This window comes from Triturus cristatus, chromosome 12, assembly GCF_964204655.1.
Source record: "Triturus cristatus chromosome 12, aTriCri1.1, whole genome shotgun sequence".
Taxonomy (NCBI): Eukaryota; Metazoa; Chordata; class Amphibia; order Caudata; family Salamandridae; genus Triturus; species Triturus cristatus.
The window spans coordinates 34,639,995-34,662,379 of record NC_140595.1 but is presented as its reverse complement, the minus strand read 5'-3'; the positions used below and the strand labels follow the sequence as shown (position 1 = coordinate 34,662,379).

At 47.8% G+C, this 22,385-nt stretch overlaps 2 protein-coding genes across 3 annotated transcripts in view; one reads left to right on the top strand and one right to left on the bottom strand.

Annotated features, from left to right (window-relative positions):
* The window catches only part of PEX11G (peroxisomal biogenesis factor 11 gamma), a 507,211-nt gene that overhangs the window by 291,248 nt on the left and 193,578 nt on the right, over positions 1–22,385 (top strand). The window lies entirely within an intron of this gene.
* LOC146772324 (arrestin domain-containing protein 2-like) lies at positions 13,425–22,069 on the bottom strand. The gene is made up of 8 exons (XM_085637656.1): positions 21,562–22,069; positions 19,096–19,162; positions 18,416–18,563; positions 17,884–17,986; positions 17,205–17,461; positions 16,321–16,483; positions 15,543–15,694; positions 13,425–14,813 (listed from the first exon to the last, which is right to left on the bottom strand). Exons 1-8 carry the CDS (start codon positions 21,833–21,835, stop codon positions 14,763–14,765), a joined length of 1,215 nt encoding a protein of 404 aa, XP_085493782.1. The 5' UTR covers positions 21,836–22,069; the 3' UTR covers positions 13,425–14,762.

Sequence of the window (22,385 nt, the reverse complement as noted above, 5' to 3'; positions counted from 1 at the left end):
TGTGAAGTTAAGAATAATACATATATGTATATAGACTGGTTGTTATTTTGATTGTCACTAATTTGTGCTACAATATTTTGGTAGTTCTGTATTTAGAATTTCTGTTCTGACATACAACCGTACACAGGCATGTGAACATAGAACATATAATTGGGGAGACTTTCACGGATGCACCATGACAGGGACATAGTACAGTGACAGAGAAATTAGCACTGTAACATTACACAGGCTCACGAACATAGACCCAGCAACACCTAATCTGGTAGATGAAGAAAAGGTGCACTGTTACAGGAACTAAGAACTAGGAAATTGACTAGTAAGTATTTGCTTAGGGAGAGGAACAGAGGGGCAGTCACATTCAGAGAGTAACAGCTGTCACGAACACTGGGAGACGGACACTAGGACACGGTGCCCAGTGCACTCACAGACGCTAGCACACTGGGGCATTATGTGGTCACACGTAAACCCGATAACGGACACAGCAACATACAATCAGCTACACTGAGAAACATACAATCACACTGACAAACGATGGTTCTGGGCACTGAGATCACTGACTAGGAATATGCAAAGTTACGAACTGTAGCTCTCGTGAACTTCTGTAATTTTCACTGATAGTGCCTTTACTGCTGTTAGATTTCCACGTTTCTGCACGTGGTTGTTCATAGTTTAATCGGGACTTAGGTCCTCCTTTTAGGTTGTTTGATGAAAAACGCTCACTAACACCCAACTAGTTTTAGAGTCCCAAGGGAGAGAAACGGGTAACTCTCAGTAATATTGCACATCACTTTTAAGCACCAACTAGCACTTGTGAGAAAATATGACCAGTGTGTGGGGAAAAGCATACCGAGGCCTAGATGTAGAAAACAACCCATAAGCTTGTGGAAACCGACCATACCCTCAAGACAAACCGGCTGGTACAATCCAGGGCTTCGAACCACCAAGCGTAACTATCTCCGACTCAAGAAGCAGTGACGCATCGCCAAGTACCCAGCCAAAGGAGCACAAAATAGCCCTCAGCGGCTATCACTGGCACATTAAGGAGGTCAAAAGAGCGGCCCGCTCCGACCGTATCCACACCGCAGCAAACCACACTTAGGAACTTTACAAAATCATCAAAGAATTCTCCAACCCGGTAGCCACAGAAAACATTTGCCACCCCTCCCAACAACTCTACGACACCCTTTCCGACTACTTCCACTGCAAGATTGCCACCATCTACAACAAAGCCGATCCCCCAACCCACCACAATCCGCCTTAACAACCTCATCCAAAAGGCAAACATCAGCCCAGCCATAACAACATAGGTGTAACTCGACATCCAGACCACCATCATGTCCTCCATCCACTTCGGGGCACCCACCGACCCCCTGCCCCCACCACCTCTTCAATCTCAGAGCCAACCCAATTGGCACTGAACTGACCAACATCCTCATCACCGCCATCTCCACAGCAACTCTCCCAGACAGAGGGAAACATGCAGAGGTCAGACCCCTTCCAAAGAAGCCCTCGGCCGACCCCAGCAAACTCAAATCTACTGACCGATCTCCCATACCCAACCAAAGTTCACAAGGAAGCCACCAACCAACAGCTCACCAACTACCTTGAACAAAACCACCCACTCAACACCTAACAATTTGGATTCCCAGCCAACCACAGCACTGAAACTGAACTGATAGCCGCCTCAGACAATATCAGAATCCTCCCCGAGCAAAGAAACGGTGGCCCTGATCCTCCTCGTCCTCTCTGCAGCATTCAACACAATCTCCCACCCCACCCTCATCGACATCCAACAACACGGCCTCACGTGGATCCTCTCATTCCTCTCAGGACGCACTCAGAGCATCCGGCTACCACCCATCACCTCCGCCCCAAGAACATCATATGTGGCGTACCCCAAGATTCATCCCTCAGTCCCACCCTGTTCAACATCTGCATGTCCCCCCTCCCAGACACCATCGGAGCCTGCGAACTCAACATTATCTCCTGTGCCGACAACACCCAGCTCATTTTATCACCCACCAAGGACCCCTCCAATGCCAGAACTAACTGACAGATGCCTCAAACTCAACTCCAACAAAACGTAAGAACTAATCTATGGGAAGAACACCTATGCATGGGACCACAGCTGGTGGCCAGAAAAGCTAGGACCTACACCCACACCGACCAAGCAAGCACGCAACCTCGGCATCATCCTTACAGCCAACTGGCCATAAACGACAAATGAACTCAGTTGTCTCTTCCTGCTTCCTCATCATTTGCATACTGCGCCGAATCTACAAATGGATTCCAGTAAGCTCCAGAAAGACCATCATACAGGCCCTCATAACCAGCCACCTCGACTACGGCAACGCCCTCTATGCCGGAATCCCCACCCAGCTCGTCAGAAGACTCCAGGCCATACAGAACACTGCCGCCAGACTAATTCTGGGCCTTCAGAAACTGACCCACATCTCTCATCACCTCTGAAACCTTCACTGGTCCCCCATACAGAAAAGGTGCCAGTTCAAGATAGTCACACATGCCTGCAAGGCTCTTCACAACCAAAAACCTTCCTACCTCAACCACCGACTGAACTTCCATCTACGCTCGAGACACCTGCGCTTCGCCTCACTCACCCTCGCACATTCCCCGCATTCTTTGCAGCTGGAATGGCGGCCGCTCCTTCTCCCACATTGCCACCCAGACCTGGAACGGCCTCCACCGCCAAACAGCCCCCTCCCTGACAGATTTCAGAAAGCAATTCAAGACCTGGCTTTTCGAAGCGGACATTGCAACCTTAGTGCCCAGATAACCCTAGTGGTGATAGTTCTGCGCTATATAGATAACTGATTGATTGATTGACGGCCAAGAAGCCAGAGACTGGCATCCTGGGCCTTTTCATGTATGGAGGTAGGGCGACCAGTACAGGTGTGACAAAGTAAATACAGGAACCCATAATCGACGAAATAGGTACAAGCTAAACCAGTGCTTAATTTGAGCCGGCGGTTTCCAGTGCACGGCACCGGCACTTATTGTCAACACCAGCGCTTGGGACATTCTTCCACAAGGTGCCGCTATTATCTAATACAGAGATCGGTACGATAACAGCTGTTTATTAATTTTGACATTAAATGGTGCAAGCCTCTGCGACCTCAGTTTGTTTGTGTGTTTTTCTATACAAATTAAGCACTGTCCAGGCCCTGAATGGATGATACGGAAATGCTTACATGAATACAGGCTTAGTGAGAGGGTTAAAGGGACACTGACCAATGGCAATTGCCACTGGGAAGGGGGGGGTCCCTAACCAGGAATCTTAAAGGAAGCACTTGGGCTGTGCTCTGAAAAGAGGTGCCTTCACAGAGGGATGGAAATCATGCAGGGGAACTGAGAGTCAGAAATGGACCACGAGACAAAACATTGGACCCTACATACGAGATTGTGGGAGGCTATGGAGATTCTCATCGCTCCGTAGCTCAGGTGTGACCCCGTCCCCCAGAGGAGGAGACTGTGGCTGACCCGGTGATGGCGATGGCGCGAGTAATGGCGGTGGCGTCGGCGCGCTGAGAGATACGAGCACCATACGAGGATAGAAGGAAAGGAGATTTGCAGCGTTTGCTCACCGGTGCCTAACGTGTAACGGGTAATTTTCGGCGAAATTGGAGAAATGTTTAGATGGCTTAGAACCTCGTTAGATGCTGCCTATTCCGGATGCTTAACACGCAAATATTGACAGCTGCTGCTGCCTGAGGCTGCCCGAGGCCCAGGTTTCTGTGTCCTCTGATGCTTTGTGGCTGCAGGAAAATAAGGAACTTCCATAGGCTTCCACTGGCTGTTACTGGCTGCCCTGTTTGGCTTTGCTCTGAGCCCCTAGCTATGTGTGTATAGCGAAGTGGGGAATATCTGCTGTGAGCTCGGAATGGTATGGCATTCAATGGACTTGATTAAGGACCGACAGCGGATTACTGCACTGTGGAAGGCGATTAATGGTGATCAATGAGGTGAGCAGCCCTTATACTATGTTCTCACGCAAGGGTAGGGTGCAGCTAGGTAACGGCGATTAAATAAAGATCGTAGTCTTATATCAAATAATTTATTTAGACGCCGATATATTCAAGCAAAGTAAAAGGACTTCGATGCTCGATGGGAAGGCACTTAAGACAGATGAGCGCGGTGGCCAGGGTGGAGACAGCAACAGGATCAAAAGCTAAAAAACGTAATATGCTGGCTAAGGGAGTTGTAGCCCAGGCAAAGGTCCCAAGCGCCGGAAATCGCTCAGGAGCAATTTCAAGTTCAGAAAGTTCCATAGAAGAGCTGGCTGTGACACAAGGATTACAGGAGGAGGCGGAAGAAGTCGTCCTAGAACCCGTAAAGGTTCTTGAGGGATCTAGCAAGCCCCTTATGCCCCTTATGCAAGCAAATAAAATTGAGATAAGAAATTGTAAAGATTTTCCATTGTTTGTAAAAAAAAATATTCAGCCTACACAACCTTATTCAACCTTATCTCCCTTAGAGCCAATTGAATCACTTCCTGTAACATTGGATGAGGTAGTAACAATCGATTTTTTTGCAAAGTTGCATATTTCTCCCCTCCTCTCGAGGTTTCATCTCCGGTTCCGGCATTTTCTGGTTTTTCCAATATTAGAGGGGAGAATACATCATCGTCTTCCGTGCTGATTCAACCTACGGAAGGGGGTGTACTATTGCAAAATCCTCCAGTAACCATCAGCTCAGAACAGCAGCTTGAATGTATGCAGCAGCCACAGGAACTCTCGGAGAACGCCCAGATATTACTAGATCAGTCTGATAACAATAATGGGAACAAAAATGACCAAGAGAAGCCGCAAGAAAATCCGGAACTGACACCCTCAAGGGTTAACTTACAACAAATGAAAGTAAAAGATCTGCTTAACCTTATATTAGAAGAAATAAGGGAAATGAAAAAGTCCCCGACTCAAGAGATAGCCATTCTCCATCTGAGGCTTGAAAAGATTGAGGAATCCATCTCAGGCACTCCCTCAAGGCTCGAGGAAGCAGAATCAAGAATAGCTCAGTTGGAAGACCAGATGAGCTCCACAGTACAGAAAATCAATGAGGTAACGGCTGATAAGCTCGCCTTAGAGACTAAGGTAGAAGAGTTGGAAAATAATTCACGCCGTTCAAATCTTCGCATCGTGGGAGTGCCGGAGGGGACAGATGGTACTAATACCTTGAGCTGGGCTGAAACATTTATTAAGCAAAAAGTACTTCCGGATTTTACGGGAGATCTGACACTAACCAGGGCCCATCGGGTACCAGCGCATCCTATACCTAACTCTAAATATCCTCGTACTATCTTAATAAATTTCTTTGATTATAGAATAAAGGAAAAGGTGTTAAATAAGGCAATTCAACAGAGACAATTTGTTATTGATGAGGGTGCCAAATGATGTTTTTTTCCCAGACATGTCGGCAACAGCAGCCCGTAGACGCAAAGAATTTGTTAAGCTTTTGTTTCTATTCAAGGCACAAGGGGCTCAGGCGTCTATCGCACAACAATCAAAGTTAAGGGAACTGGTTAAAGGCAAATTTCACATGCTCTCTCGGTTAGAAGAATCTCAAGAGTTGCTGAGAGATATCGCTACCGGCAAATAAATTGATATTGATATTGACGGAATTTATGTAAGTTATAATACATAATGTGTGAAGGGCCTTTTTTTCTCTTTCTTTTTTACTTTTTCTTCACCAGTTTTTTTGGGTCTGGGGGTTGGGGGACTCACCTAGGGTGCAGATTCAAAGCGCCCCATATAGTGAGAGTTAGGGTAAAATGTGGTTGGTGGGCTTAGCTGAGACCACATTTTGCGGGTGGGAAATGATTGAGTGATGGGGTTGGGGGGGGGTTTGGGGCTATTTAAAAGCAGGGAAAAATGAGCAGGGAAAACAAATACGAGTTGTTGATTTTATAGAATTTTCTTTTTTTGATACAGATTATCCTAATGGGATTGTTCAAATCTATAGTTAGATGGCTCAATTGCAGACTGTGAAAATTGTTTCCTGTAATGCTAACGGATTACTTAACCCACGAAAAAGAGCGGCCTTCTTAAACTGGGTTATGTCTCTTTCTCCTGAGATTGTGTTTCTACAAGAAACTTATTTTAGATCTGATAATCCTAAAATAGCATTTCCCAAAAGGTATAAACAGACATTTTTTTCTTCTGCCAATTTAGCTGTTCGAGTGGTAGGGATTCTAATTGGTAATACACTTAACTGACAAGTCAAAGAAGTTCTGCGAGATGGGAAAGGTAGATGGCTATGGGTGAAGGTTAAACTAAATGAAACAATGCTGAATTTGGTAAATTATTATGGCCCTATTCAGGACGACATTTCGGCACTTACTCAAATTTACCAATTAGTAATCCGCATGGAAGGTTTTGTAGTTTTGGGTGGTGACTTTAATTTTATCCAGAATTTAGTTCTGGATTCTTCGAATAAAGCAAAGCGTCAACAGAAACCCAAAACTGCAAAGATAATTAGCAGCCTTATAAGCGATTTTTCTTTGGTCGATCCCTGGAGATTAGCTAACCCTACTCTCTCGCAATATACCTGCTATTCGGGCAGATTCAGATCAGCTTCACAAATGGACTATTTTTTAGTCGACAAATCAGCCGGTAGAAATTGTGACTAATTCTTTTTCAGATCACTCTCAAGTCTCTTTTTCTTTATTGTTAAATAAAGGTGCGAAAAACAGACCTAGATGGCAATTCGATAAAACTCTTTTACAAGATATGACTTGGTTAGTAGAAACAAGACGGTTTGTAGAGGAGTTTTTTTAAAACAATCTAAACACGGCCCCATTATTTTCGGTATGGTAAGCCTTTAAAGCCACGTTTCCACGTTTAGAGGGCATGTTATCTCCTATAAGGCAAGAATTAATTACTCACGGAGATATAAGATTGCCACACTTCAAGCTGCCGTTGAAGAGGCGAGGCGAAAAGTAATTCTTGCAGATTCTTCAGCGCCTATAATAAAGGCACAGCAAAAGGAGGTAGCCATGGCAATGGAGAATCTAAAAGATTTTTTTTTTAACAGAGGAAATTGCAGGTAGCAGGGCCTACCAACAAAAAATATACGAGGAGAGCCAGCAGATTGATACATTTCTGGCCAGGTCCACAAAATCACAGAAGGTGGCACATTTAATCTCTCAAATAAAAAATCAAGTAACTGGCTATTTAGTTGAGGGTAAGCAGGGTATAGGTGAGGTGTTTAGTTCATATTTTAAGCATATTTATGGAGAAACGCAGGGAGTGGATGAGGTAGCTCTTGAGAGATATTTTGATTTATTGGACTTACCTTTGTTATCAGAACAATCCTCTAATATACTATGTTCGCAAATTGGAATCCCTGAAGCACAGGTAGTACTAAAGAGTATGGCGAATGCCAAAGCTAGTGGACCAGACGGGATTCCTGTAGAAATTTATAAGCTATTTCAGGTAGAACTGCTTCCTTTTTTAGTAGAATTGTTTAACAATGGTATAGATACTCCTACGAGTTTTAAGGAATCGGTTGTAATAGTTTTTCTTAAAAAAGATAAGGACCCTGCCGTTCCAAGTTCTTACCGCCCTATTAGTCTGTTAAATACAGATTACAAATTTTTTATGAAAATTTGGGCTAAAAGGATCGCTCCCTGTGCACAACAGTTGGTTCATAGCGTTCAAAATGGTTTCATTCCGGGGCGTTTATTGGCATCAAATACTCATTTTCTAACCGAAGCCATTGATTATTTTTCTATTAACCAGACAGATGCGGTGATTATGATGATGGATGCTGAAAAAGCTTTCGATTTGGTGGATTGGACTGCGTTATTTTTTGTTTTCCACAACAACTTACTAAAATGCTGATTAAAATATATAGAGGTGCAGAAGCTACAATTTTGACCAATGGCGTAGCAAATGGTAAAATTACTATCAAGCGAGGCACCCGTCAGGGATGCCCGTTGTCTCCTCTTTTATTTTCGTTGTGTATTGAACCCCTGGCTCAGAAGATTCGGAAGAACATAAATATCGTCCCCCCTATAGAGGGAATGACTAAAATCAAGCTTTATGCAGACGATATTATTTTATATTTGAAGCCTGGGGTAGATAACTTACAGAACCTACTAGATGAAATTCAAAATTTTACTCAAGTGGGTGGATATAAAGTTAATCATGCAAAAACCGAAATTTTGACATTTAACCCCTTTGCCGTGGCACGAATTTTGCCGCGGCGCTGGGGGGGGGTGAGGGGTGAGCGCGGCGCCACCATGCTCGTGACGGAACCACTCCGTCATGAGCCACGGGCGAGCTGTGCTCATGACGGAGTGGTTCCGTCATGACTCCGCCCACTCGCGCTAATCGCCCGCACAGGCGGGGAATCAGCGCCGCGTGGGCGGAGCGGCCGCCAACGGCCGCAGCATGACGGAACCACTCCGTCATGAGCACACGGCGCCCGTGGCTCATGATGGAGTGGTTCCGTCATGAGCAGCGATGCGGTTAATACGACTCCTTTAGATTTTCCACCTACGATCCATCTGAAACCCCTGCATCCAATCAGATATTTGGGAATTTATGTTACAAATGATTATGCACAATTATTTTTTATGAATTATGTAAGTTTGCTTACTAAAGTTAAAAAGTTATTGGATAGTTGCTCTTTGCTGCAATTATCCTTGGTAGGAAGAATATCAATGATTAAAATGACGGTACTTCCACTGTTCCTGTTTTTATTCATTAACCTCCCTATGAAAATCCCAAGTTACTATTTTAAGGAGCTGGACCAATTAATAAGGAGGTTTGTATGGAATAATAAACAACCTAGGGTTAGGCTCTCTATATTACAACTGGATGTAATCTCAGGAGGATTGGCACTCCCACATTTTCTAACATACTATCAAGTTTCTTTACTCGATTTGTTTTCTCAACTGGGTAAGGAAAATTTTGCTTTCGACACATTTGTTTTGATACACATGTTAAAAGAAAGCCATTGGACTTCCGGCTTTTCTACGCTTGGCAAAACTTCCCAAAAAAACGTGTTATAAGGTTATTTTTACTCTAGCAGATAGAATGCAGCTATTTTTTTAAATCTCGGAGCATCCCTTTATTTCATGCATATACCCCATTACAGGACGGAGCATCTGGAGGTTTTAAACTTTCCAATCGGATTTGTCAGCAATGGCAAGAACAGGGATATTTTCAGTTGGGGGATTTTTATAATCTAGATTGTTTATTTACATGGGAGGCTGTTTGTCTTCATGCCAATACGCCAAATACTGCGCTGGCCCTGAGTTTTCCACAAATATCTAATTTTCTAAAGAATAACTATGCAATTTTAGATGAGACAACACGACCAATTGCCAGGCAGATAGTAAATAAATTGGTAGGAGTTGGCTCCTGGTATCAGATACTTCATCAGAAAGCCAATTCAGAAGAGGTCCTGACAAAAGAGCTCCAGAAAATTAATTTAGAGACAGGCTGTAAGTTTAATATTAAAGAGTGGACTAAGCTAAATGACTTAGCCAATAAAGCTCTCAGAGGCGCTAATTTTAAAAGAATGAATTTTTTATCTAGATGGCTACTATACTTTACCCCTCTGAAACTGTCCAAAATGTTTTCAACTTGCCCAAATAAATGTTTCCGCTGTAATAGTGAGGGGGCAGGGGGATGGTTACATATATTCTTCGAATGTAATGATTTGCAAAATTTCTGGAAAAGGGTCTTTGAAGAAATATCTTGGATTTTAACCTTAGAAACCTGTCCGTCAGCTACGTTGGTGTTATTTGGTTCCTCTGCAGAAGTGAAATGTCTTTCAAAATATCAACAATATTTTATATTAATTGCCATAGCAGTTGCTACATCACTTGTTTTGCAAAATTGGAGACCCAACACACAGCCTAGCATTGAACATTGGTTTAATAAGCTGATTAAGACTTATAAACTTGAAGAGGCCTACGCCACACGAGTAGGAGCGCTAATAAGCTTCTTTGTCCCTTATGGCTGCACGGCCTAAGTCCTTTAATGTAAAATATGAATTAAAATGATTTGCACATGGCACTTTGCACTTTATCTGTTTATAATCCACTTGTCATTTTTTTTGCTTTGGGTGGTTAACCTAAACTTTTAAACTAAGTGGATTGGCTAAGATGAGGCGTGCGGGAGGGTGATTCTTTATCAGTGACGTTTAAATTTTTAATGTGAAATTCCGTTTTTTTTAACATGTCTGCATTGTTTATTGGTCGGGTTATTTCATATGTAAGATGATGTGTAAAATATTTGTATTTATTGTCCTCTCCTGCTCTAATAAAAATTATTTAAAAAAAAATGTTTTAAAAGAGAAAACATTGGGAAAGTGACCTTCCGACAAGGTCACAGGAGGCGGCCTAGGGACAAAGACTTTGGGACAAAAAAGAAGGGGAACTGGGCCTTGGAAAGCATGGACCAATCCTGGCAAGGCTGCCAGGGACACCGCGAACCCTGACCTTGGGAAGTAGACACTGTTCCTGGGCACTGCAGGGCACTGACTCTAGCAGTCATGGCTGCTTGGCCACAAGCCCAGTGATCCTGGGCATGAAAACCAACCTCGGGATGCCCACCTAGGGCAACGGGCCCAAGCCCTTTGATGCTGGCACGTTGGCCCTGGAACACTAGTACCGGACACTAGGACACTTTACAGTGGGACTTCCGCTGGTGTCGTGGAAAGTTTGATGCACAAGAGAACACCAGGACATGGCATGGCGACCCAGACCTTAGGAACATTTGACGCTGTGGTTCTGGCACCTTTAGTATGATGCACTAAATATATGATACAGACTGATAGACACTTTCAAACCACTGCTCCCCTCCCTGCTGCACAGGTTGGCACCATCTATGCCCAGGGGTGTGAAGTACAGTCCGCCTAGCCTTAGATAAGTGGGGGCGAGGGCACAGACTGCACGTCTTGGCATCCCAGGTGAAACCCTCATGGAATCACCATGGGAATCCGTCGGGGCCTGGATGGAAGCTGGGGGGCTGTCGCACTTCTCTTTCAGTATATATGTCATCCACTGGTCCCGCTCAAAGAGGGGTCTGGCGTGGGCCCTCAGCGGGAGAGAGGTGGCTGCACCATGGGCTTACTCAGGTTGTCTAGTCTGGAGCACCCCTGCCCCAAAGTCCAAACTTAGGATAGAAACAGGGGGGACATCCCAGACAGGTAAAGGAAACAAGGGGTATCTTCTGGTCCGAACTTTCAGCCTTACTTGGGGTTCCCACTGCCCCCGGAATACAGGGCCCTGCCCTTTGTTACCCCCCCCACACACCCAAGCCACCGGAATAAAGGGCCCCACCCAGTGTTACCCCCTAAGCCACCGCAATAAAGGATCCCACCCAGTGTTATGCCCCCCCAAGCCCCCGGAATAAAGGGCCACGCCCAGTGTCACCCCCCCCAAGCCACCGGAAGAAAGGGCCCCACCCAGTGTTACCCCCCAAGCCACCGGAATAAAGGGCCCCACCCAGTGTCACCCACCCCAAAGCACCGGAATAAAGGGCCCCACCCAGTGTTAGCCCCCCAAGCCACCGGAATAAAGGGCCCCACCCAGTGTTACCCCCACCCCCAAGCCACCGGAATAAAGGGCCCCGTCCAGTGTCACCCCCCGCCACCGGAATAAAGGGCCCCACCCAGTGTTACACCCCCAGCCCCCGGAATAAAGGGCCCCACCCAGTGTTACACCCCCAGCCCCCGGAATAAAGGGCCCCACCCAGTGTCACCCCCCCCAAGCCACCGCAATAAAGGGCCCCACCCAGTGTTACCCCCTAAAGCCACTGGAATAAAGGACCCCACCCAGTGCTACCCCCCCCCCAAGCCACCGGAGTAAAGGGCCCCACCCAGTGTTATCCCCCAAAGCCACTGGAATAAAGGGCCCTACCCAGTGTTACCCCCCCCCCCCCAGCCACCGGAATAAAGGGCCCCACCCAGTGTTACCCCCCAAAGCCACTGGAATAAAGGGCCCCACCCAGTGTTACCCCCCGCCCAAGCCACCAGAATAAAGGGCCCCACTCAGTGTTACCCCCTAAGCCACCGCAATAAAGGATCCCACCCAGTTTTACGCCCCCCCCAAGCCCCCGGAATAGAGGGCCACGCCCAGTGTCACCCCCCCCCCCCCAAAGCCACCGGAAGAAAGGGCCCCACCCAGTGTTATCCCCCCCCCTCAAGCTACCGGAATAAAGGGCCCCACCCAGTGTTACCCCCTAAGCCACCGCAATAAAGGATCCCACCCAGTGTTACGCACCCCCAAGCCCCTGGAATAAAGGGCCACGCCCAGTGTCACCTCCCCCCCAAACCCCTGGAAGAAAGGGCCCCACCCAGTGTTATCCCCCCCTCAAGCTACCGGAATAAAGGGCCCCACCCAGTGTTACCCCCTAAGCCACCGCAATAAAGGATCCCACCCAGTGTTACGCCCCCCCCCAAGCCCCCGGAATAAAGGGCCACGCCCAGTGTCACCCCCCCCCCCCAAGCCACCGGAAGAAAGGGCCCCACCCAGTGTTACCCCCCAAGCCACCGGAATAAAGGGCCCCGTCCAGTGTCACCCCCCCCCGCCACCGGCATAAAGGGCCCCACCCAGTGTTACACCCCCAGCCACCGGAATAAAGGGCCCCACCCAGTGTCACCCCCCCCAAGCCACCGCAATAAAGGGCCCCACCCAGTGTTACCCCCCAAAGCCACTGGAATAAAGGGCCCCACCCGGTGTTACCCCCCAAAGCCACTGGAATAAAGGGCCCCACCCAGTGTTCTTCCCCCCCCCTCAAGCTACCGGAATAAAGGGCCCCACCCAGTGTTACCCCCTATTCAGAAGCACAACAGAGATCGTGGTCGCAGGGGCGCAGGGGGGGGGGGGGTTCAACCAGAATCTCTGGGTTTGGGAGAATTTCGTTTTTAAGATATTCCTTCCAGAAATAAGATAAAAAACCCCACAAACCCCCTTCTCACACACGAAGCCCTACAGATCAAGGAGATCAGCGGTAAAAACTTTGACCAATTTAAAGAGCTGTCGTCCCCAAAAGAGCGTGCCCCTACAATCAATGTCCTTCTGATCTGCCTCGCCCAGTGCTTTGTCCGCGTCAGTGTCGGCCTCCTGCCGCGCGCTGGCGGACCAGTGAGTAACAATTAGAGTCGCGTGATGAGTGCAGGAAGAGCGCTTTCGGGGACCTCAGCTGTGCCAGTTATATAGCCCCTCGCACCCCAGGCAAGCGCTAGCTGCTATAGAGTGAGGCTGAAAGTTAGCTAAGATAAGCATTCGAGAATGTTTTGTTAAAACTATAAGGAACAGAGAGAACGAGGGTAAAAGTGGACATCATGTTGTGCGCGTGTTAAGTCGTGTCGGGGGAGTGAGCGCATTGGAGCACCCTTCGGTTCATTCTCTGCTTTTATTTTTATATTTTTAAATGAGACAATAGAAAATGTGGAATCATAAAACATTTATTTTCAAAGCCACAGAATAAATATCTCGTAACATGAAAGTTTTGAGGCACTTTGCGCTTTGAGCAAACATTACAGAAAAGAAGAGTAAAAAAAGAGGCCTGAAAGGAAGTGGAGAACAGTATTAAAACCAATTATTCTCTTGTTTCACAGTATGCACACGATAACACTGTGGCTTGTCAATCCTGCCTGTTTTAGATCTGAAGGTATCCAGGCGCTATTCATTTCTATAGCACATAATACCGCCAAAGAGAATCTAGGCACTAAGGTATTGCATAACAAGCTTGTTCCTCATCCTTTGAAACCCGGAACGCTGAACCAGCTTTTTCACTGTTCATTGCAGCATAAGTATTCATTTCTGCAATATTTCCAATAATTAGTTGTGCAGCTTTGTCCATTCACAGAAATTCATTACCTAACATTACGAAGCTATTTTTTTTTTTTATAGCTATAAAGCATGTGACCTTTTTTCCTGTCACACGATTTAAAAAAAGAAAAAAATGCTGGTTGCTACAGAGCATGGCCTGCAAAAATGTGTTCATTAACCCAGTAAATCAATATTCGCCTTGAAGCAGAAGAAGGTGTCCCGTTTTAACTCAGCAGTGCGACGCCGTTTAAGTTCCCCAGGTGTTCCCTTGAGGGATGTTATCTTATCTTCATGTGTTCACATACCAAGGCGGGTCTCATCTGGAAATTAGGACTTTTGGCAAATTCTACTTCAAAATGGCACCTTTGTTCTAATTGGAGATTCAACAAAGTTCTTCTCAAAGTCTTTTTATCCCTTCTGCTCCTTGTCCGAGGGACGTTTCACCTACCAGCGGTTCTTCGATAGCCACATTATTACACCAACACCAGCTTCTTACGTCTGTTGCATCTTAATACATCAACATCTTGATCAACGACTGCTTCTTATGTCAACAGTTTTCCACATCAATTCCACTTTCTTATCTTAGCTATAGTTTCTTCCATCAATAACAGCTTTTTGCATCAATTCGACTTTCTTATGTCATCTACAGTTTTCCAGCAGGAACAGCTTCTGTCATTGGTCCTTGTGCTCAACTAGCTTACAAACCATTCACTTGTGGGTAGGAACCGGAGTCCACCCGCTCCGTAAGCCGCGCTCTTCCTTGCTCCATGACGTCACTCTGGTCCTTGCAGACACCAGGGCCTGCAAGATGGCGCCTGTCCAGGCGGTCTGCAGTTGTGTTCTGTCTCGATGACGACGCCATGCCTGAACCAGGCAACCTTGTCAGCACCAGGACAGACTCTGAAGCCTTCTCCGTCAAGAGTGATTTTTCGTTCTAGTTCGACTGCATCTGTCTTCAGCCAGTCGAGCCGCGGAGACTCACCCCGTTGATCGGATTTGGGTCAATCTGAGAAGGAGCACAAAGAAGAAAGTTAGCACACCCCCCGCTATTTCTCCGCATTTTAGGGCATGCAACAGGTTTAGGGGTATGAACTTAAGTGCATGAGAAAATGTATTTTAAAAATTACATGATTGCATTTATTAATCGTATTCACTGCTAAGAAAACTTAATTGGTGGAAGATTAACTTGCGGACTCATGAGGTTGACCTACTTAAAGTTGTGTGTTAGTTTTCTATCGATTTTAATTCCCATGGCTTTAGACTGGTGTAAGCTCAGTAGAACACTGCAGGATGTACAACTCCCCAGGAAGGAGTCCTGGATTCAAGATGTGTGGGGTGGGCAGAAAAAGTATTTTTGTATCATATTTGTGTGGTTACCTTTTTCTCTAACACTTCCAGGACTCCCCCAAACCCATAAAAATGAAAGTGGACGTAACAAGGGCTTTGAATGGCAGGTCTCCTCTCTGCAGTGACACAGGGTCATATTTGGATGGCCAAGAAAGGGCCACCGCCCGCCAGGATCTGACTTACTACATCGTCGTAAACTCAACCGGTTCCTCTCTTCACTACAGAAGTACTTCATGGTTTTCCGTTCCGTGCTCCTGGCCTGTCCTACCCTCACGATCCATATCCAACCATCTCATTTGATACGTGTAAACACATTTTGGAGGTGCCGGGGCGAGATCCGTACAAACAAGGTGTGGTAAATGGAGGATCTGTAGAGAACAATGCTCACCTCGGAGTACAGCGGAGGCGGGCGGTTCCGGAATTCTTGGATGTAAGTGTAGAAGGGCCCCTCCAGTGGACCATTGAAGTGGTCGTGTACCGGTGGAGCCATAGTGTACTCGCAGTCATCATCGGACACAATAGCGGCGTATTCAGGAGGAGCTGGAAAGCAATACAGACCCTAGGTCAGACAGGAAGTCACCATTTTTATGCAGAGAGCAGGCACATGCATAACATTGCATTCTTAAAGAAGTCACAGGCACTAACTCATTGTTGAAGCAACAGACCGCATTTAAGTCATTGTTGATGTTATGAGCATCAGGCAAGCCCTGATAGTGATGTCATAGGTGACACTCAGACCATTATTGGCAACGTCACAGTGATGTCAGGACAACAATAAGGCCATTGTGGATCATGTCATGGGTATAACTGAAACAATTATTGTTGATACTAGGGCAACAATGCAACCACTGATGACGTGACAGATCTTAACCAAGTCACGGCTGATGATGGCCTGAGTAACATTCAAGCCATCATCGGTGATGTCATTTCAACAATCAAACCATTGTTGATGAAGTCAGGCTAACCATCTTATTTTGGTCGAAGATGCCATAGACCAAAATCGAGCATTGAGAAAAGTCAAAACGTTGCTGATGATGTCACAGAGACTGATGACGTCGTGGATGGTGATCTCACAGACATCAACACCTCTTACACAGTTCATTTACGTTGCAGGCATTTGTTGTCAAACTAAAAAAATCCTATTCCAACATTGATAAGATACTTACGTTCAGGTAGCTCCGGGGTGGTCCCGCGTAGCCAATCCAGGTTGACGGTGTACTGGCTGCCTGTGTCAGATGTTTGGCTCCCAACGGCATGGAGCGGGATTGTCGCAATCACAAGCGGTAGCTCCAGGAGCAGGGTTGATGAACTTGGAATTTCAACACAAACCTTTGTGTAAAAAAAAAAAAGAGGGAAAACACCCTTAAAAATTGCATAATAGGCATTTGCCATAAACATAATCATGTCACCACTTAAAACCGGTTATGGGAACACTTAGCTAAGTTAACAGTACATTTCTAAACTTGTTTTTGCTGGGTCTGCCATTTCCTTGCGAAGGTTCCAGGCCCAGAGGTGATTAACGTGAACACACCTGTAAATTTCAGGTGACGGAGTAGAGCCTACTCGGTGCACAGCCGGCGCCGCCAGGTAAGGTTCATGATCACCCCGGATGGAGTACCAATGAAGATTCACCATGGAAACACCTACTTAAACATCAGTGAACGTGAGTGGCGTGGGAGGGCGTGGGGTTGCATAAAACGAGAGCCTCTAGCAAGGTGTAGAAGGCCAACTCTAATTTCTTTCTCCTGGGTGCGGAGTGCAAAGGTAAAAGGCCAATGTAGAAACCGGAAGTAAAAAGGAACTCTGGTCTAAAGTCAGGCAGGAACAAACCCAGCCATGACAATCGATACCAGAGCAATCGATGCCATTGTTTTATTTGTTTACCCAGCTTTCTGGATATTTAAATACGGAGTTACTTGAAACAGATCTTTGAATGTGAATATGAATATCTCATTATCTGAATCCCTGCCTGGGGCTGCCCAGCTTTCTACGGTTCAGTTTGCGTCTACCCCTGCGCTCTCCAAGGCCCAAGAGCTAACCCTGGTCTTACCTTTAGAGCGTACTCCACGCGGATGATCCGGCACTGCGCGATGGACGGGCAGAGGGGTGGGACCTTCAGGGCTCTCCCGTGCCACGTCACCCTCTTTCTGGGGGCTACAGCTTCCCCCACCATGGTGGCCACAATGGTCTTCTTCTGCTTCGTGGTCCCCCGGGCGACAAAGGTCTGCGTCTGGATAATGGCCGCCTTGGGCACCACGGCCTTGGAGGTGCTGTTGTCGATTTCAACGAAGACTGGGATAACTTCACCTGGGATAGAAATTAAAAAAACATTTGGTCACTAAAGTGCCCCAGCTGCAGACAAAGCTTTGTCGTCGGTAAGTCATTCTCACACATGTAGTAAAATGGTGCAGCGAAAGCAAGGGTACACGCCCACTGAATCTAGGAATTCCATTGGCCGTTTTGGTGGACATGCATTCTTATTTGCAGGAAAGCATTTAATTATCTAATACTGGAAATTTGACATAATATGTTGCACTCAGCAGGAACTGAGTCATTAAGTGTTGCTCCATCTTGGCTACTCCCTGTTGTTGTGAAGTTGTAAAATAAGGAGCATAATGTGTGGGGAAATGATTTATACCCCCAAGGGACTGGTTACCGCAATAGAGCCTTTGCCTACTGGTTGTGCGATTGCGTCAGATTAGGTAGGGTGAGTCGCTGTTGGTGGTTACCTGGGGTGTAGCCTTTTCGGTCGGTCTTGGCATTCACGGAAACCTGTCCCAGGTGGCAGTGCCAGGCGTGGGCGCTCATCTCCTTGGTACCTGCCTGTGGGGCCTGGAGAGAGAGAGGAGAGGGCATTAACATCACATCATGCATTACTGAAGCCCGCAATAAAGTGCTGACTGAGTCCCTGTTGTTCTTTATAAAGTGAGGGTGAGGGTTTTAGCTACTGAGATGTTTGTCTTGCCTCAGAGGCCAAAAATGAGTTTTTGGGAAAAGACTGACGTGGGTAAAATTCCCCCACAGCACTCCGCTTTGCCCCTGGCAGTTTAATCATTACCGTATTGGGAATTCCCAAGGCTGCAATAAAGTTAGGAGGCGGAGGCCGCCATTTTGAAAACTAAAAGTGCAAAACACAGTATAGGCGTGTTTTATTGATTTTTTTTTTTTTTTTTGGTTGATTTCTTTTTACTTTGTTTTTATTTTCATTAAAGAGCTAACTGTATTTCCCATCCCACCATCAACTGTCGCCCTTAGACTCACCAGTAGTGCGGGCGTGTTGACGTCAATGGGGTGGACGACGGTGAGGTCCACCTTGGCCTTCCTGACGGGGGCCCAGGGCCGGTGCAGCTTGGCTTTCACCCAGTAGTGCACGCTGCCGTGCTTGCCTTCGAAAGACGTCACCGCGTTCCTGGGGTGGTAAAGAGGAAAAAATATGATTTTTAGATTGTTTTCATAGGAATCATTTGCCTATAAAGCAGTCAGAGTGGTTTTGCAGTTGCAAATGTAGACGCCCTTACAAGCCCCTCCTGTAGCCTGTCCAGATGAAGAGACTAGATCAATTTTCTATATATAAGGCAAGTGGACGTTAGTCCGGTGGGGGAGGGGGTAGGGGGAGTTATCATTGACTTAAATATCCACCCAGCCCCAAATAAGCCAAAGAATATACCAATAGATAGATAGATAGATAGATAGATGGGTAGATGGGTAGATAGATAGATAGATGGGTAGATGGGTAGATGGGTAGATGGGTAGATAGATAGATAGATAGATAGTCTGTCCCCCTACGCCATCACCCCCCCCCCCCATATTACCTGCAGCACACACACACAAGTTAGATAGATAGATAGATAGATAGATAGATAGATAGATAGATAGATAGATAGATAGATAGATAGATAGATAGATAGATAGATAGATTTGCAACAGAAAAAAACACTTACTCTGGCAGCTGAAAGGTGAATGGGAATTCGTGCTTTCCTGGTTGCAGAACCGCGGGAGCTTCGTTATCTGCGGGAGAAAGACACATGACTTTATACATTCGTGCTCAGACCTCCTGCGGTGTCTCCTGTCCCCCTGAATGCCTTTCTGGGGTCAGCTGTCACAAGACTGTAACCCCAGAACGGAAGGAAATGCCCTGCGACAATTAAACCTTTGCTTATTTGGCATATGTAAAACTCCATTCAGCTAAAGTTTGCTTTTAAAAGTGATTTTTTTTCCGGCAATAGATATAAAACTAAAAAGCCGATAAGACCCCAGAGAGATGACAATGTTCACAGGTTTGCAGCGCACACAAGATTCTAAAGGATGTCGCGGCGCTTTAATTGCAGGTGTTATTTCAAACGTGTGCTCCTTTTATCACATACTGAAGGATGAAAGGCTGGGACGCGAGCCACTATCCTGAAGGATACACACTGCACCGAAAGGTCAGTCACACGTGCAGCACACTAGTGCGTGTGAAACCATGGGACTCACAAGCTGGTACCCCTCCCTGCACCGTGGGTGCCCAGCAGAGGAAGCAAGCTGGTACCCCTCCCTGCACCGTGGGTGCCCAGCAGAGGAAGCAAGCTGGTGCCCCTCTCTGCACCGTGCGTGCTCAGCAGAGGAAGCAAGCTGGCGCCCCTCCCTGCACCGTGCGTGCCCAGCAGAGGAAGCAAGCTGGTGCCCCTCTCTGCACCGTGCGTACCCAGCAGAGGAAGCAAGCTGGTGCCCCTCCCTGCACCGTGCGTGCCCAGCAGAGGAAGCAAGCGGGTGCCCCTCTCTGCACCGTGCGTGCCCAGCAGAGGAAGCAAGCTGGTGCCACTCTCTGCACCGTGCGTGCCCAGCAGAGGAAGCAAGCTGGTGCCCCGCTCTGCACCGTGCGTGCCCAGCAGAGGAAGCAACCTGGTGCCCCTCTCTGCACCGTGCGTGCCCAGCAGAGGAAGCAAGCTGGTGCCCCTCTCTGCACCGTGCGTGCCCAGCAGAGGAAGCGAGCTGGTGCCCCGCTCTGCACCGTGCGTGCCCAGCAGAGGAAGCGAGCTGGTGCCCCTCTCTGCACCGTGCGTGCCCAGCAGAGGAAGCGAGCTGGTGCCCCTCTCTGCACCGTGCGTGCCCAGCAGAAGAAGCAAGCTGGTGCCCCTCTCTGCACCGTGCGTGCCCAGCAGAGGAAGCAAGCTGGTGCCCCGCTCTGCACCGTGCGTGCCCAGCAGAGGAAGCAAGCTGGTGCCCCGCTCTGCACCGTGCGTGCCCAGCAGAGGAAGCAAGCTGGTGCCCCGCTCTGCACCGTGCGTGCCCAGCAGAGGAAGCAAGCTGGTGCCCCGCTCTGCACCGTGCGTGCCCAGCAGAGGAAGCAAGCTGGTGCCCCGCTCTGCACCGTGCGTGCCCAGCAGAGGAAGCAAGCTGGTGCCCCGCTCTGCACCGTGCGTGCCCAGCAGAGGAAGCAAGCTGGTGCCCCGCTCTGCACCGTGCGTGCCCAGCAGAGGAAGCAAGCTGGTGCCCCTCTCTGCACCGTGCGTGCCCAGCAGAAGAAGCAAGCTGGCGCCCCTCCAAGAAGATTCGACTACAGGAGGCTGGCCAGTTTTTGGCAACCCCAAGAAAATGGGACATTTCGCAAAAATTAAAGGAGGGCTGCATTTTGACAACAGCCGAGGGGCACAGAGCGATTTAAATATCCGCGCTCATCAACAGGGGAAAAAACAGCGAGCGAGGCACTGAGTAATACATTCAATTCAGCTTTTAAGCCCAGAGTCCTGCTCACAAGAGGTGCTACCCGCGGCTGCCACAGGACGCATGAAAACGTGTCACCTTTGTTCTCAGTCGACACTCTCTGAAAAGCGGGACATGTGCTAAATGTGCGAAGTTTACCGGGGCAGCTCCTGAAAAATCTGAACTGTCCTGGAAGCCTCGTCACCCTAGGCTAGAGGGGGTGCTATCCATTCTGACCCAGGAGCTCACAGCTGCAGTCACACTTGCTGCTGATTAAACTGTGTGATCCTGGGCAAATGTTTTGTCCCACGTAAGTAAAACATAACTTTTAAGCCGTGGGTATGTCTTAGAAATTGTCAGATTGAGAGAACGTCCCAAAAATATACATGGAATATATATCTAGTATTTTTTACCTTTGGGAATGGATGTGAATAGCCCCTCCCCCCACCCCCGTGACATTTATCTTTCATATAGCACAGATCACAGCCTAATTCGCCGCTGACTGCTCTAACCCAAAGTTATTACCGAAGTGAATAGTACTCAATTTATCAACTTAAGAAGGATGACCGGCTGAACCAGTACTCTTAGGATTTAAACCTCTGACCTGCTGGATGCACACTCATTCTTGCCGCAGGTATATTAACCCACAACCCTACTTTACCAAGCCCTATTTGAGTCTTCACTCACCACTCCTGCCCACCCATGCCAGTGGGACCCCCTCTCACCTGTGTGAAGCAGCACCTCCTGGTGGTCCAGGTACACCACCTCGTCCACGTAGTTCTGGCTGTAGGCTGCGTTGGAGTTGGCGCTGCGGGACTCGGTCCAGTGGACCCGGGCCAGGCCCTGGGCGTGGAGTTTGATGGACTCCACCTTGGCCTCGGCCTCCAGTTCCAGCAGCACCCGGCCGGTCACGGTGTCTCCGCCGCTGAAGATGGGCGGGGAGCCCGGCTCCGGGCAGTCCAGGGTCAGCACGAACCGCTTCACCTTGTCGAAGATCATGTCAGCGGCACAGAGATCAGTCTCTTTGTTTAAGCCTTGAGGGCGGACAGCAGCTCTTTGCAGGATCCCTCTGTAGGAAGAATGCGCTCTGAGGCAGGTGGTGGCGGCCGGGTTATTTATACTGGAGAGAGAGAGGGGGAGGGAGGCGTTCCAGGAGAGGGAGGAGGGATTGACAGGAGAGAGGGACAAGAGAGAGAGGAGGCAGAGCCAGGGCGAGGCCCTTTCCCTGCATGTTTGGGACACACAGGTCCAGGTGAGCAATCTTTATTTGAATCACTATGGCAACAAAAAGGGGCGGAGCCTGGTGTTCCCGCCTTTTTCTCTCAGGACAGGAAGGAGAGAACTGGAAATGACTGGATGGGAATAAAAGAACAGAAACTGTCACCAGGTGACGCGTTGAAATACAGATGTATAATCGGCACACTCGTGTAGCACGCTTCACAGGGCGTTATGTTTGGGCGCTGTTCTACTGAAGTGCAAACTGATTTGCCCTCAAGGCACTGTCTGCAAAAGCCATGGATCACAGACTTCAGAAGAGGTGAAATAGGGA

Coding starts and splice junctions, on each gene's coding strand:
- LOC146772324 (XM_085637656.1), bottom strand. CDS start 21,835: ATGATCTTCGACAAGGTGAAGCGGTTCGTGCTGACCCTGGACTGCCCG. Junction 19,163..21,561: donor GGAGGTGCTGCTTCACACAG/GTGAGAGGGGGT, acceptor TTTCTCCCGCAG/ATAACGAAGCTCCCGCGGTT. Junction 16,484..17,204: donor GCGTGGAGTACGCTCTAAAG/GTAAGACCAGGG, acceptor TTTTACACAAAG/GTTTGTGTTGAAATTCCAAG.